Source organism: Bubalus kerabau, chromosome 4 (genome assembly GCF_029407905.1).
Source record: "Bubalus kerabau isolate K-KA32 ecotype Philippines breed swamp buffalo chromosome 4, PCC_UOA_SB_1v2, whole genome shotgun sequence".
Classification (NCBI taxonomy): Eukaryota; Metazoa; Chordata; class Mammalia; order Artiodactyla; family Bovidae; genus Bubalus; species Bubalus kerabau.
In genome coordinates, this window is record NC_073627.1 from 104412383 (window position 1) to 104426219 (window position 13837).

Consider the following 13837-nt stretch of genomic DNA (forward strand, 5'->3'; position numbering starts at 1 on the left):
CTTAGAAGCAGAATAATAGGATTTTGGAAGGAGAATAATAGGATTTTGGAATCTAATTAGTCAAATATTCTTAATAGGAAATATATAATTAATAATTACCAATTCTCAATTATGTAAATATGTTTGTTACCTAATTAATATTAAATACTATATATACTACATGGGGCTTTCTATGTGCCTGGGAAAAAGGACGATAGAGAATAAACTGTAAAATTTATTAGCATTTATTATTAGTTAGAAATACAGTAAGAGTTTTAATTAAAAATTATATTAGTACTTTTTTCTTTTTTAAATTTAAAAAAAAATTTTTGTACTGGGATATAGCCAGCTAACAATGTTGTGACAGTTTCAGATGAACAGAGAGGAGTCTCAGCCATACATACACATGTACCCATTCTCCCGCCAGCCCCCCTCCCATCAAGGCTGCCACATAACAACTGAGCAGAGTTCCATGTGCTATACAGCAGGTCCTTGCTGGTTATCCATTTTAAGTATCGCAGTATAGTACTTTTTATTTTCTAAACATACTCTATCCTTAATCAATAACAAGAAAAAGATGTTTAACATTTAATCCTATTCCTTCTTCAATAAAAAATTAAAGATGGCAGTACTCTTGCCATCTTATGCCTATAAGCAGCGGTCTGTCCCTGTCTTTATTTGACTTATTTTCAGCAGTTTTCAGAGAGAAAACAGAAGGCTAAAAGCCCAATTTTCATACCTCCTCACTCAATTGAAAATTATATAGGAATTCTCCAACTAAATTTCCAGGAGGTCCATGTTACGGGTGCTAATAATAACACTCTTCTGAAATGCAATCATTTTACTGAAGTTTTGAGAGAAACCTTAGAGATTTCCAATCACCTGAATAAGTAGGTTAAAAATGAGCACAAGTTACACTTGTACAAGATAGCAGGAATTCTTTTTTTTAAAGGTTTTTTTTCTATCCTATTTCCATGAACTGTGTATTTTTCCCCCCACCAGGTGGAGGCAGAAAGCCATGCTTGTACAGTCCTACATAGCTTGGTTCCTAGACATTCAAAATTCCTCACACAAGTTACATTCTTAAACAGAATCTCTATGCTGAAATAAAATCCGAGATAGAGAGTAACCTTAACGCAATCTTTTGTAGCCCTCATCACATTTGAAAGTGAATAAAAACACCAAAAAGGCATTCTTTTTCTCTGAGAATTAGAGTGAAAAAGGATAGATTAAACAAGGCAAGACAATAGTCAGCCACTTGCCCACAATACTATTTAGTATGTTCCACTATCTGTACTGTATTCTAATAAGAGAAACAATAAAAGAAGCCGTTCATTACAACTGTGAATCGGAAGGATTTAAAAAACATAGGTACTGCACTCATATACAATAGCTTAATATATTCACATATTGCATCCATATAGATAAATACTTCTTTGGAAACCTGTCCCCCTGCACCACTCAGTTCTCATGCCCAGTTTCTTACGTATTCTTCCAGAACAACACCTAATCTACCACCACCACCGCTCTTTAAAAACAGGGACAGTAATGCTAGCATTATTACATACAGCATACTTTTCTTTTTTTTTTTTAATTCAACAACATATTTGGGAGTTTTTCAACAAAGAGTGCCCTCAATGTTTGTACAAAAGCAGAAGTATCTTTTTAAGTAATAACACTATGTTATACCATTTGAAACAAAGAAAATGGAGTAGCCCTAATAGTCAACAAAAGTCAGAAATGCAGTTCTTGGGTGCAATCTCAAAAACGACAGAATGATCTCTATTCATTTCCAAGGCAAACCATTTAATATTACAGTAATCCAAGTCTATACCCCAAGCAGTAATGCTGAAGAAGCTGAAGTTCAATGATTCTATCAAGACCTACAAGACATCTAGAACTAACACCCAAAAAGATGTTCTTTTCATTATAGAGGACTGGAATGCAAAAGTAGGAAATCAAGAGACACCTGGAGTAACAGGCAAATTTGGCTTTGGAGTACAGAATAAGGCAGGGTAAAACCTAACAGAGTTTTGCCAAGAGAATGCACTGGGCACAGCAAACACTCTCTTCAACAACACAAGAGACAACTCTACACATGGACATCACCAGATGCTCAAAACTGAAATCAGACTGATTATATTCTTTGCAGTCAAAGATGGAGAAGCTCTATACAGTCAGCAAAAACAAGACCGGAGCTGACTGTGGCTCAGATCATGAATTCCTTATTTTCAATTCAGAGTTAAATTGAAGAAAGTAGGGAACACCACTAGACCATTCAGGTATGACCTAAATCAAATCCCTTATGATTATCAGTGGAAGTGACAAACAGATTCAAGGGATTAGATCTGATAGAGTGCCTGAAGAACTATGGACAAAGGTTTGTGACATTATACAGGGGGCAGTGATCAAAACCATCCCCACGAAAAAGAAATGCAAAAAGGCAAAATGGTTGCCTGAGGATGCCGTACAAATAGCTGAAAAAAGAACAGAAGTGAAAGGCAAAGGAGAAATTAAAAGATTTGAACTCAAATTCCACCCATTTGAATGCAGAGTTCCAAAGAATAACAAGGAGAGATAAGAAAGCCTTCCTTAGTGATCAATGCAAAGAAACAGAGGAAAACAATAGAATGGGAAAGACTAGAGATCTCTTCAAGAAAATTAGAGATATCAAGGGAACACATCATGCAACGATGGGCTCAATAAAGGACAGAAATGGTATGGAACTAACAGTAGCAGAAGATATCAAGAAGAGGTGGCTAGAATACACACAAGAACTATACAAAGAAGATCTTCATGAGCCAGATAATCATGATGGTGTGGTCGCTCACCTAGAGCCAGACATCCTGGAATGCGAAGTCAAGTGGGCCTTAGAAAGCATCACTACGAACAAAGCTAGTGGAGGTGATAGAATTCCAGTTGAGCTATTTCAAGTACTAAAAGATGATGCTGTGAAAGTCCTGCACTCAATATGCCAGCAAATTTGGAAAACTCAGCAGTGGCCACAGGACTGGAAAAGGTCAGTGTTCATTCCAATCCCAGAGAAAGGTAATGCCAAAGAATGCTCAAACTACTGCACAAGTGCACTCATCTCACACGCTAGCAAAGTAATGCTCAAAATTCTCCAAGCCAGGCTTCAACAGTACGTGAACGGTGAACTTCCTGATGTTCAAGCTGGATTCAGAAAAGTCAGAGGAACCAGAGATCAAATTGCCAACATCCGTTGGATCACTGAGAAAGCGAGAGAGTTCCAGAAAAACATCTACTTCTGCTTTATTGACTATGCTAAAGCCTTTGCCTGTGTGGATCACAGCAAATTGTGGAAAATTCTGAAAGAGATGGGAATACCAGACCACCTTACCTGACCCCTGAGAAATCTGTATGCAGGTCAAGAAGCAACAGTTAGAACTGGACACAGAACAACAGACTGGTTCCAAATTGGTAAAGGAGTACATCAAGGCTGTATATTGTCACTCTGCTTATTTAACTTATATGCAGAGTACATCATGTGAAATGCCAGGCTGGATGAAGCACAAGCTGGAATCAAGATTGCCGGGAGAAATATCAATAACCTCAGATATGCAGATAACACCACCCTTACGGCAGAAAGTGAAGAAGAACTAAAGAAGAAAGTAAAAAGAGGAGAGTGAAAAAGTTGGTGAAAAAGTTGGCTTAAAGCTCAACATTCAGAAAACGAAGATTATGGCATCACTTCATGGCAAATAGATGGGGAAACAATGGAAACAGTGACAGACTTAATTTTGGGGGGGCTCCAAATTCATTGCAGATGGTAACTATAGCCATGAAATTAAAAGACGCTTGCTCCCTGAAGAAAAGCTATGACAAACTTAGTCAGCATATTAACAAGCAGAGACACTACTTTGCCAACAAAGGTCCATCTAATCAAGGCTATAGTTTTTCCCGTAGTCATGTATGGATGTGAGAGTTGTACTATAAGGAAAGCTGAGTGCTGAAGAATTGATGCTTTTGAACTGTGGTGTTGGAAAAGACTCCTGAGAACCCCTTGGACTGCAAGGAGATCAAACCAGTCAATCCTAAATGAAATCAGTCCTGAATACTCATTGGAAGGACTGATGCTGAAGCTGAAGCTCCAATATCTTGGTTATCTGATGTGAAGAACCAGAAAAGACCCAGGTTCAACCCTTTTCTAACCATGGTCCTTGGAAAAGACCCTGATGCTGGGAAAGATTGAAGGCAGGAGGAGAAGGGGACAACAGAGGATGAGATGGTTGGATGGCATCATTGACTCGATGGATGTGCGTTTGTGCAAGCTCCAGGAGTTGATGGGACAGGAAAGCCTGGCGTGCTGCAGTCCATGGGATCACAAAGAGTCAGACATGACTCAGCAACTGAACTGAACTATATCATTTGAACAATTCTAGATCCTATAAAAAAATAAAAATTTCTAAACAGAATTATAATTGATGTACCCAAACTGTGGGCTTTATTACTATAATTTAAATATAATAATGTACCATCTTATAAGGTTTTACATTTTTTATAAGACTAATCAAGAATTTCTAGGACTAAAAAGAAATGATCCTCAATGACAAGAAGTAAAATCAACTTTCTTATTGCTCATGCGATTAACAAACCCCACACTGTATACTGTCATCACGAAATGCTAAGTTTAACCAAAGTACTGTACCTCATGATAGGTGCTTGCAAATCCAGTATTTTCCTCATCTCTAAATTTAATGCTGGAGCACACTGTTCTTCCTTAAAATGGGGTGTCCCTTTCATTTGCGGGCTTCCTCTAAAAAAAAGAATACACAGGATTAAAGAGAAAGATATTTAACTCAACTGCATGTACAAATTAAGTGTTCATCCTTTAGGTTCTCAAGTAAAAAACATATTTAAATTCCATTTTAGCAGACAATATCAATTAGAAATTAATGTGTCTGACCAATGTAACCTGTGTTGGGGGTGGGGGTTGGTAGTAGAGGGAGAAAAGCAAAGAATCTAAAACACACACACACACACACGACAGTCAGGACAAAAGTGAATTCTCAAAGGAACCAAGAGATATCTTAAAATGACTGATTGCCTTTTTCTGAGTTGGACAACTATGGAACTTATATACCATTCTCTCGTATAGTGCATATCCGAAGTGATCCAAATCGTCACCTTGTCTTACCTTAGTCCACACCTCACTCTTGCTTTCTATCCTTTAGGTGTGTATCAGACAGAAGGTCAGATTCAGGGATACAATTAGGAGATGTTTTAAGTAAGTGGTAATAAATGGCAAAATGGCTAAATCTGAAAACTCCTTGGCACTAAATGGCTGCACTAGAGCAGCTAGGTCAATGCCAACATAATTGAGCTGTCACACACACCCCCTCAAAAGGACTATAAAGATGTTTTAGAATCTTTATAACCATATGGCATTTGGACCATTCTTTCTCAATGCCTGTGCTAGGATTTAATAGCTATCTGTCTATTCTCTTACTATCAGTTATGATTAACTCAAGGCAACAATTAGTCTGCCTCCATCATCTTTCCATCTTGTTAGCTATAATCCTATAAACCAATTTGTCAATATTACTAAAATTATGTGCAAAGAGTCTAACAAGTTAAACAGCTTTTAAGAGTCCTAGCTTTGAGTAAGAAAATTATTCAGATAGTTTTTTAGTTTTAGGTTATTTCCCATACTGAAGCCTGGTGGGGCTTTATCATCATCTAGCTACTGCCATGTGCTGGAATACCTGACTCTTTCTACATGTCTGAATGGCTAAACTGGCTAATGTTTAACCAAACATGTTCATATTCAATTAGTATGTTTGACTGATATGATAGCCCTTAGAAGGCCACTATGAGTTATTATCAATAATTTATAGGAGTCACATCTGACTAATCACAGAAACCACTGTGATAAATTTCCTGAGACATTCTCCACGTACATCTAGTTTTAAAGTTATTTTTCAAAGTAATACATACATATACTGATAAAAAGTCAAACAATGCTAGAAGGCCCACAACCAAGAAAACTACAGAGGTAGTCTTTTTTCAGTGACAAAGCAGCCAGCTTGAATTCTTTGAGCTGTTATCTTTTTTTATTTACTTGCATATTTTTAAACCGTGTGTTTACACTGCTTTAGCATCATTAATTTCAGACATTAACTTTCTATTCTCAGTTACCATTTTCTCCCCATCCTCCCAACATAATTATACCAAATGTTTTCATTATGATGATTATATAAATATGTTTCTCTTCTGGGTCAAGTAGTGTTCAGTAATCACATTTCTTTCCTTATATAACTTGATAATTTTCTTGAAGTTACCTTTACCACATGCCTCCATTTGCTTGATTTCCTTTAAACTTATACCTAATTGTTTCATATTCCTTAACAGCTCTGACAAAACAACTCTCAATATAATCTTCTATTTGGGCAAACCTGTTATAGAACTTATCATTTCCATTCCCCCTGCCCCTGCTTCTGGAGTCACCCTTCTTTATGCCCAATGGCCTACTGCCTAAGTCTAGTGCATAGCTATCAAATATGATATTTACTTTGTCATCATCCTTATGATTTCTTTGCTTCTTTCCTATGTTGAATCCTTTATTTTATAGATCCCGTATCTTCCTCGGTTCACATATTCTTGGGGCTTCCTAGAAAGGTGCATGAGAAGTAAACTTAGAACTCTCAAGTCTGAAATGTCTCTATTTTATTATGACACTTGAATGAATGCTTGTCCCTCCAAAAAAGACTATGATAAAGTTGTCTGAAAAGGCATTTCTTCTGCTACTGTTCTACATCCTAGGAGGGTCCCACAAATGTTTCTTCCAATGCTTTTACTGAATTTTAAATTTCTGCTATCATACTTCTCAATTCCAGGAACTTTCTCACCAATTTCCCATTTTTTCTTATAGAATCAATTTTTTAAAATTAGGCAATACCTGTTTAAGGTTGTTTATTATTATCTCTCCAAAGTGTTTTTTCCCCTGCACTATTTCCTTTTCATCATTTGCATTTTTTAAAAAGGTTTATTTATTTATTTGGCTGTACTAGGTCTTCACTGCAATGCGCAGGCTTTCTCTAGCTGTGGCACAGGGCTCTACAGGGTACAGGCTCAGCAGCTGCAGTGAGCCGGCTCTCTAGTCGCAGCACACGGGCTTAGCTGCCTCATGGCTCACGGGATCTTCTCCAGCCAGGGATCGAATCTGCATTCCCTGCACTGGAAAGCAGATTCTCAACCTCTGGACCACCAGGGAAGTCTCATCTATTTCCTGTGAGTTTCCTTTTTTCTGTGTATGTGTCTATTTTACATTGGAAACTTTCTTAAGATGGCTAACGATCCCTAGCTAACAATATTTCATGTTTAACAGGTTAGTAAGAAAAAACAAATTATAAGCTCTGTGTGTTTAAGTTGGGTTGTCAACTGGTGGACCTCAGTATACTGGCCAGAAGTCTTCCAATATGATAGCCTGTTGGATCATTCATCTGGAGTGATTTAATTTCTCCAGGAAGAATCCCTCAATCCTATCTGGGATATTTAAGTACGGAAGCCAGATGTCTGGAGCAGAGCAAGGGAAGAAAGCTTGACATCCTATCATTCAGCACAACTTTCACTTAATCACCATCTTTAGTTTAGCATCTCATCCTTGTCCTATTCTGTGCCTGGAATCCCTCTGGTTTAAACAGACAGTGTATTTTCTGCCTCCTGTGAGGTAAGAACATAGAAATTCCATTCCCTGTTCAGATTTTTCAAACAATCCCCATTTATGGCCCTCTATGTTCTGTGATATTAGTACCTGAGCCATTCTAGAGTTCTGATCAAACAAGTTGTTGTTCATCAATATCAAATATGCAACCATAGGCTCTCAGGTTTGATATTCTTCTTGAGTCATTTATTCTCACTCCAGTACTCTTGCCTAGAAAATCCCATGGACGGAGGAGCCTGGTGTCTATGGGGTCGCAAAGAGTCGGACACGACTGAGCGACTTCACTTTCACTTTTCATCCAAATTCTTGGTTATTGGTTAGATATTTCCAGCTGTCATTAAAGGTGAAAACAGAATTTCAACTTTTCGTTCTAATTGCTGATTTTCAAGAAAAAAGCAGAGGTCTTCCCTGGTGGTACAATGGATGGGAATCCGCCTGCCAATGCAGTGTACACAGGTTTGATCCCTGGTCTGGGACGATTCTACATACTGAGGAGCAACTGAGCAGGAGCACCACAACTACTGAGTTCATGTGCTACAACTACTGAAGCCTGGGCACCTAGAGCCTGTGCACCACAACAGGGAGGAGCCACTGCTTGCCACAACTAGAGAAAGCCAGCACACAGCAACGAAGATCCAGCGCAACCAAAAAAAGAAAAGTGGAAACCTCATCACCCATCTTTAAACTGGAAACTATTTTCCTTTATATAAATACTATCATTTAGTAAAGCTAAAGTATTAAGCATTTTATAGCAAATTTAAGTAAATTCTGACTTCTCAGTGACTTTCACTGCAAAATTAAGAAATATATTTCACAGTATAGTTTCCATTGCTTCCTCTAAACGTACTAAAATGCAGTCAACTGTTAAAATCACAATAACAAAAAAATCAACTTTCTGATCAAAAATACTATTACTTATAATTCAACAATAATTTGAGTACTGCATCAGATTTTTGAAAGGGCAGGCTTCCCTGGTGGCTCAGATGGTAAAGAATCTGCCTGCAATGTGGGAGACCTGGGTTCTATCCCTGGGTTGGGATGATCCCCTGGAGAAGGGAATGGCTACCCACTCCAGTATTCTTGCCTGGAGAATTCCATGGACAGAGGAGTCTGGCGGGCTACAGTCCATGGGGTCATAAACAATCAGACATGACTGAGCAACTTTCACTCATCCATGGAAGATGAGGCGGGAAGGGTAAGTTAAAGTCTAACTATGAAGAGCACTGAATACCAGAAGGAAAAAAAAAGCAGTAAATGGAGCATTCACTAAATATTGAGTACACAATAAATTCTGCAGACATTATCTCAATCGACTGACTACCATCCTTTAAATCAGGCATTATTATCTCTATTTTTCCAGAAAAGAAACTGAAGCTTCAGTTTATTATTAAGAATTCTGTTTACGGTCACACAACTAGTAAGCGAAGGAGTTGACATGTGAGCCAGTGGCTTCAATTCCAGGTGTTAAGAAACTGAAAACTAATAGAATTAAAGAGGTTAATAATAACCTTTGTGTACACAAAGAAATATTACAATGAATGCCAAAGAAGGGATTAGGGATAGAGTGGGGAGGAACAGTCTGTAGATTACTTAGGAGACTATTAGCAAGAGTACGCAAAGGCATCTGCTGGCAGTGGCAGTAGAATGTCTTTTCAGACAACTTTATCATAACCTTTTTTGAAAGGAGATAATAAAAGCATATTGAGAATTTTAACTTTCACTCAGTAACAGAGGCTTCTTAGAGACAGACACAACCACACAGTATGCATACCTGGTTGTCATTTAAACTACTGAAAAATAATGTATTTTTCATTCTTGGGCACATAAAATTGTGCTTTCCTGACCACTTAAGATGATGCTATGAAAGTGCTGCACGCAATATGCCAGCAAATTTGGAAAACTCAGCAGTGGCCACAGGACTGGAAAAGGTCAGTTTTCATTCCAATCCCAAAGAAAGGCAATGCCAAAGAATGCTCAAACTACCACACAATTGCACTCATCTCACACGCCAGTAAAGTAATGCTCAAAATTCTCCAAGCCAGGCTTCAGCAATATGTGAACAGTGAACTTCCTGATGTTCAAGCTGGTTTTAGAAAAGGCAGAGGAACCAGAGATCAAATTGCCAACATCTGCTGGATCATGGAAAAAGCAAGAGAGTTCCAGAAAAACATCTATATCTGCTTTATTGACTATGCCAAAGCTTTTGACTGTGTGAGTCACAATCAACTGTGGAAAATTCTTCAAGAGATGGGAATACCAGACCACCTGATCTGCTTCTTGAGAAATCTGTATGCAGGTCAGGAAGCAACAGTTAGAACTGGACATGGAACAACAGACTGGTTCCAAATTGGTAAAGGAGTACATCAAGGCTATATATTGTCACCCTGCTTATTTAACTTCTATGCAGAGTACATCATGAGAAACGCTGGACTGGAAGAAACACAAGCTGGAATCAAGATTGCTGGGAGAAATAGCAATAACCTCAGATATGCAGATGACACCACCCTTATGGCAGAAAGTGAAGAGGAACTCAAAAGCCTCTTGATGAAAGTGAAAGAGGAGAGTGAAAAAGTCGGCTTAAAGCTCAACATTCAGAAAATGAAGATTATGGCATCTGGTCCCATCACTTCATGGGAAATAGATGGGGAAACAGTGGAAACAGTGTCAGACTTTTATTTTTCTGGGCTCCAAAATCAATGCAGATGGTGACTGCAGCCAGGAAATTAAAAGACGCTCACTCCTTGGAAGGAAAGTTATGACCAACCTAGATAGCATATTCAAAAGCAGAGACATTACTTTGCCAACAAAGGTCCATCTAGTCAAGGCTATGGTTTTTCCAGTAGTAATGTGTGAATGTGAGAGTTGGACTGTGAAGAAGGCTGAGTGCCGAAGAATTGATGCTTTTAACTGTGGTGTTGGAGAAGACTGTTGAGAGTCCCTTGGACTGCAAGGAGATCCAACCAGTCCATTCTGAAGGAGATCAGCCCTGGGATTTCTTTGGAAGGAGTGATGCTAAAGCTCAAACTCCAGTACTTTGGCCACCTCATGCGAAGAGGTGACTCATTGGAAAAGACTCTGATGCTGGGAGGGATTGGGGGCAGGAGGAGAAGGGGACGACAGAGGATGAGATGGCTGGATGGCCTCACTGACTCGATGGACGTGAGTCTGGGTGAACTCCGGGAGTTGGTGATGGACAGGGAGGCCTGGCGTGCTGTGATTCATGGGGTCGCAAAGAGTCAGACACGACTGAGCAACTGAACTGACTGACTGACCACTTAAAATGAGGTACAGCCATGTGACTTGTTTTGGCCTAAAAAACACAAGGGGAAGTGATTTGCGTTACTTCTGGGCAGAGGATTTAAGAGCCAACACTTAGCACATGATGCTCTGCTTTAATCCTCTATCTCAGGGACTTAGCTGTCATAAGCTTAGCTTAAGACATATAATACAGCTGTCCCTTGGTGTCTGGAGAGGACTGATTTTAGGACCCACCATGAGTATCAAAATCTACTGATACTTAAGTCCCACAGTTAGTCCTCTTTATCTGTGGTTCTGCATTCACAGATTCCACTAACCATGTGTCATGTTGTACTATATGTTTATTGAAAACAATCCACTCATAAGTGAACCTGTACAGTTCAAACCCATGTTGTTCAAGGGTCATCTATATACTATGTCAAATAACTATAAGAGTTATTAAACTGTGGTCCAGTAAAACCCAACAATAGCTTGTGATTATCATTCATAGGTGATTTTATTCAGTATGCAATCTGAGGAGAAGAAAGAAGAATGAAGAAAAATGAATGTAGCTTAAGAGACCATGGGGCGCCACCATGCATACCATCACACATATAATCGGAGTACCAAAGGCAAGGCAAGAGAAAGGACACAGGAAGAATAACTGAGGAAATAATGGTTAAAAATGTTCCAGATATAATGAAGACATGAAATCTACTATCCAAGAAACATAGCAAACTCCCAAGAAGGATAAATTTAAAAAGATTCACACCAAGATACATAATCTGTAAACTACTGAAAGACAGAATCTTGAAAGCAACAAGGGAAGTGACTTGTCATATACAAGGGATCCTCAGGACTTCCCTAGTGGTCCAGTGGTAAAGAATCCATTGTGCAGTGCAGGAGATGTGAGCTCAACTGCTGGTTGGGGAACTAAGATCCCACATGCTGCAGAGCAACTAAGCCTGCATGCTCATTCATGAACACCTTATTGGCAAATTCAGACTTAAATTGAAGAAAGTAGGGAAAACCACTAGGCCATTCAGGTATAACCTAAACCAAATCCCTTATGATTGATTATACAGTAGAAGTGGCAAATAGATTCAAGGCATTAGATCTGACAGATGGAGTGCCTGAAGAACTATGGATGGAGATTCGTAACACTGTACAGGAGGCAGTCAGTGATCAAGACCATCCCCAAGAAAAAGAAATGGCAAATGGTTGTCTGAGGAGGGCTTACAAATAGCTGAGAAAAGAGGAGAAATGAAAGGCAAATGAGATAAAAAAGACATACCCATCTGAATGCAGAATTCCAAAGAATAGCAAAGAGAGATAAGAAAGTCTTCTTAAATGAACAATGCATAGAAACAGAGGACAATAGAATAGGAAGACTAGGATCTCTTCAAGAAAATCAAAGATACCAAGAGAACATTTCATGCAAAGATGGGCACAATAAAGAACAGAAATGGTATACACCTAACAGAAATAGAAGATATTAAGAACAGGCGGCAAGAATACACAGAAGAACTGTAAAAAAAAAAAGGTCCTAATGATCCAGATAACCATGATGGTGTGATCACTCACCTACAGCCAGACATCCTGGAGTGTGAAGTCAAGTGGACCTTCGGAAGCATTACTACAAACAAAGCTACTGGGTGAGATAGAATTCCAGCTGAGCTATCTCAAATCCTAAAAGATGCTGCTGCTAAAGTGCTGCACTCAATATGCCAACAAATTTGGAAAACTCAGCAGTGGCCATAGGACTGGAAAAGGTCAGTTTTCATCCCAATTCCAAAAAAGGGCAATGCCAAAGAAAGTTCAAACTACTGTACAATTGCGCTCATTTCACATGCTAGCAAGGTAATGCGCAAAATCCTTCAAGCTAGGCTTCAACAGTATGTGAACCGAGAACCTCATGATGTTCAAGGTGGATTCAGAAAAGGCAAAGGAACCAGAGATCAAATTGCCAATATCCTATGGGTCATAAAAAAGCAAGGGAATTTCAGAAAAACATCTACTTCTGCTTGACTACGCTAAAGCCTTTGACTGTGTGGATCACAACAAACTGTGGAACATTCTTAAAGAGATGGAAATACCAGACCACCTTGCCTGTCTCCTGAGAAACCTGTATGCAGGTTAAGAAGCAACAGTCAGAACCGGAGGTTCAAAATTGGGAAAGGAGTATGTCAAAGCTGCATACTGTCACCCTGCTTATTTAATTTCTATGCAGAGTACATCATGCAAAATGCCTGCTTGGATGAAGCTCAAGCTGGAATCAAGATTACTGGGAGAAATATCAGTAACTTCAGATATGCAGATGACACCACCCTAATGGCAGAAACCGAAGAGGAACTAGAGAGTCTCTTAATGAAAGTGAAAAGAGGAGAGTGAAAAAACTGGCTTAAAACTCAACATTCAAAAAATGAAGATCATGGCATCTGGTCCCATCACTTCATGGCAGCTAGATGGGGAAAAAAAAGGAAACAGTGACCGACTTTATTTTCTTGGGCTCCAGAATCACTGACTGCAGCCATGAAATTAAAAGAAGCTTACTCCTTGGGAGAAAAGTTATGACCAAGCTAGACAGCATATTAAAAGGCAGAGATATCACTTTGCCTACAAAGGTCCATATAGTCAAAGCTATGGCTTTTCCAGTAGTCATGTACGGATGTGAGAGCTGGACCACAGAGAAGGCTGAGCTGAGCATCAAAGGAAGAACTGCTGCTTTCAAACTGTGGCACTAGAGAAGATTCTCGAGAGTCCCCTGGACTTCAAGGAGACCAAACAAGGGTTAGGGTTTAGGGTTAGGATTTTCATTCCCAATCCTAAAGGAAATCAATCCTGATTATTCACTGGAAGAACTGATACTGAAGCTCCAATATTTTGCCCATCTGATGTGAAGAGCCACCTCACTGGAAAAGACCCAAATGCTAGGAA

General features: G+C 39.0%; 1 protein-coding gene across 8 annotated transcripts in view; it reads right to left on the reverse strand.

Moving 5' to 3' along the window:
• Positions 1–13837, reverse strand: part of RIC1 (RIC1 homolog, RAB6A GEF complex partner 1) — a 141773-nt gene that overhangs the window by 56327 nt on the left and 71609 nt on the right. For 7 of the 8 annotated variants that reach the window (XM_055578140.1, XM_055578138.1, XM_055578137.1 and 4 more), the window contains one exon: positions 4649–4756. In XM_055578140.1, the coding sequence (XP_055434115.1) occupies positions 4649–4756 (108 nt within the window). Of the gene's footprint in view, positions 1–4648; positions 4757–6511; positions 6611–13837 lie in introns of all 8 variants that reach the window. The other variant, XM_055578142.1, reaches the window with a different exon arrangement.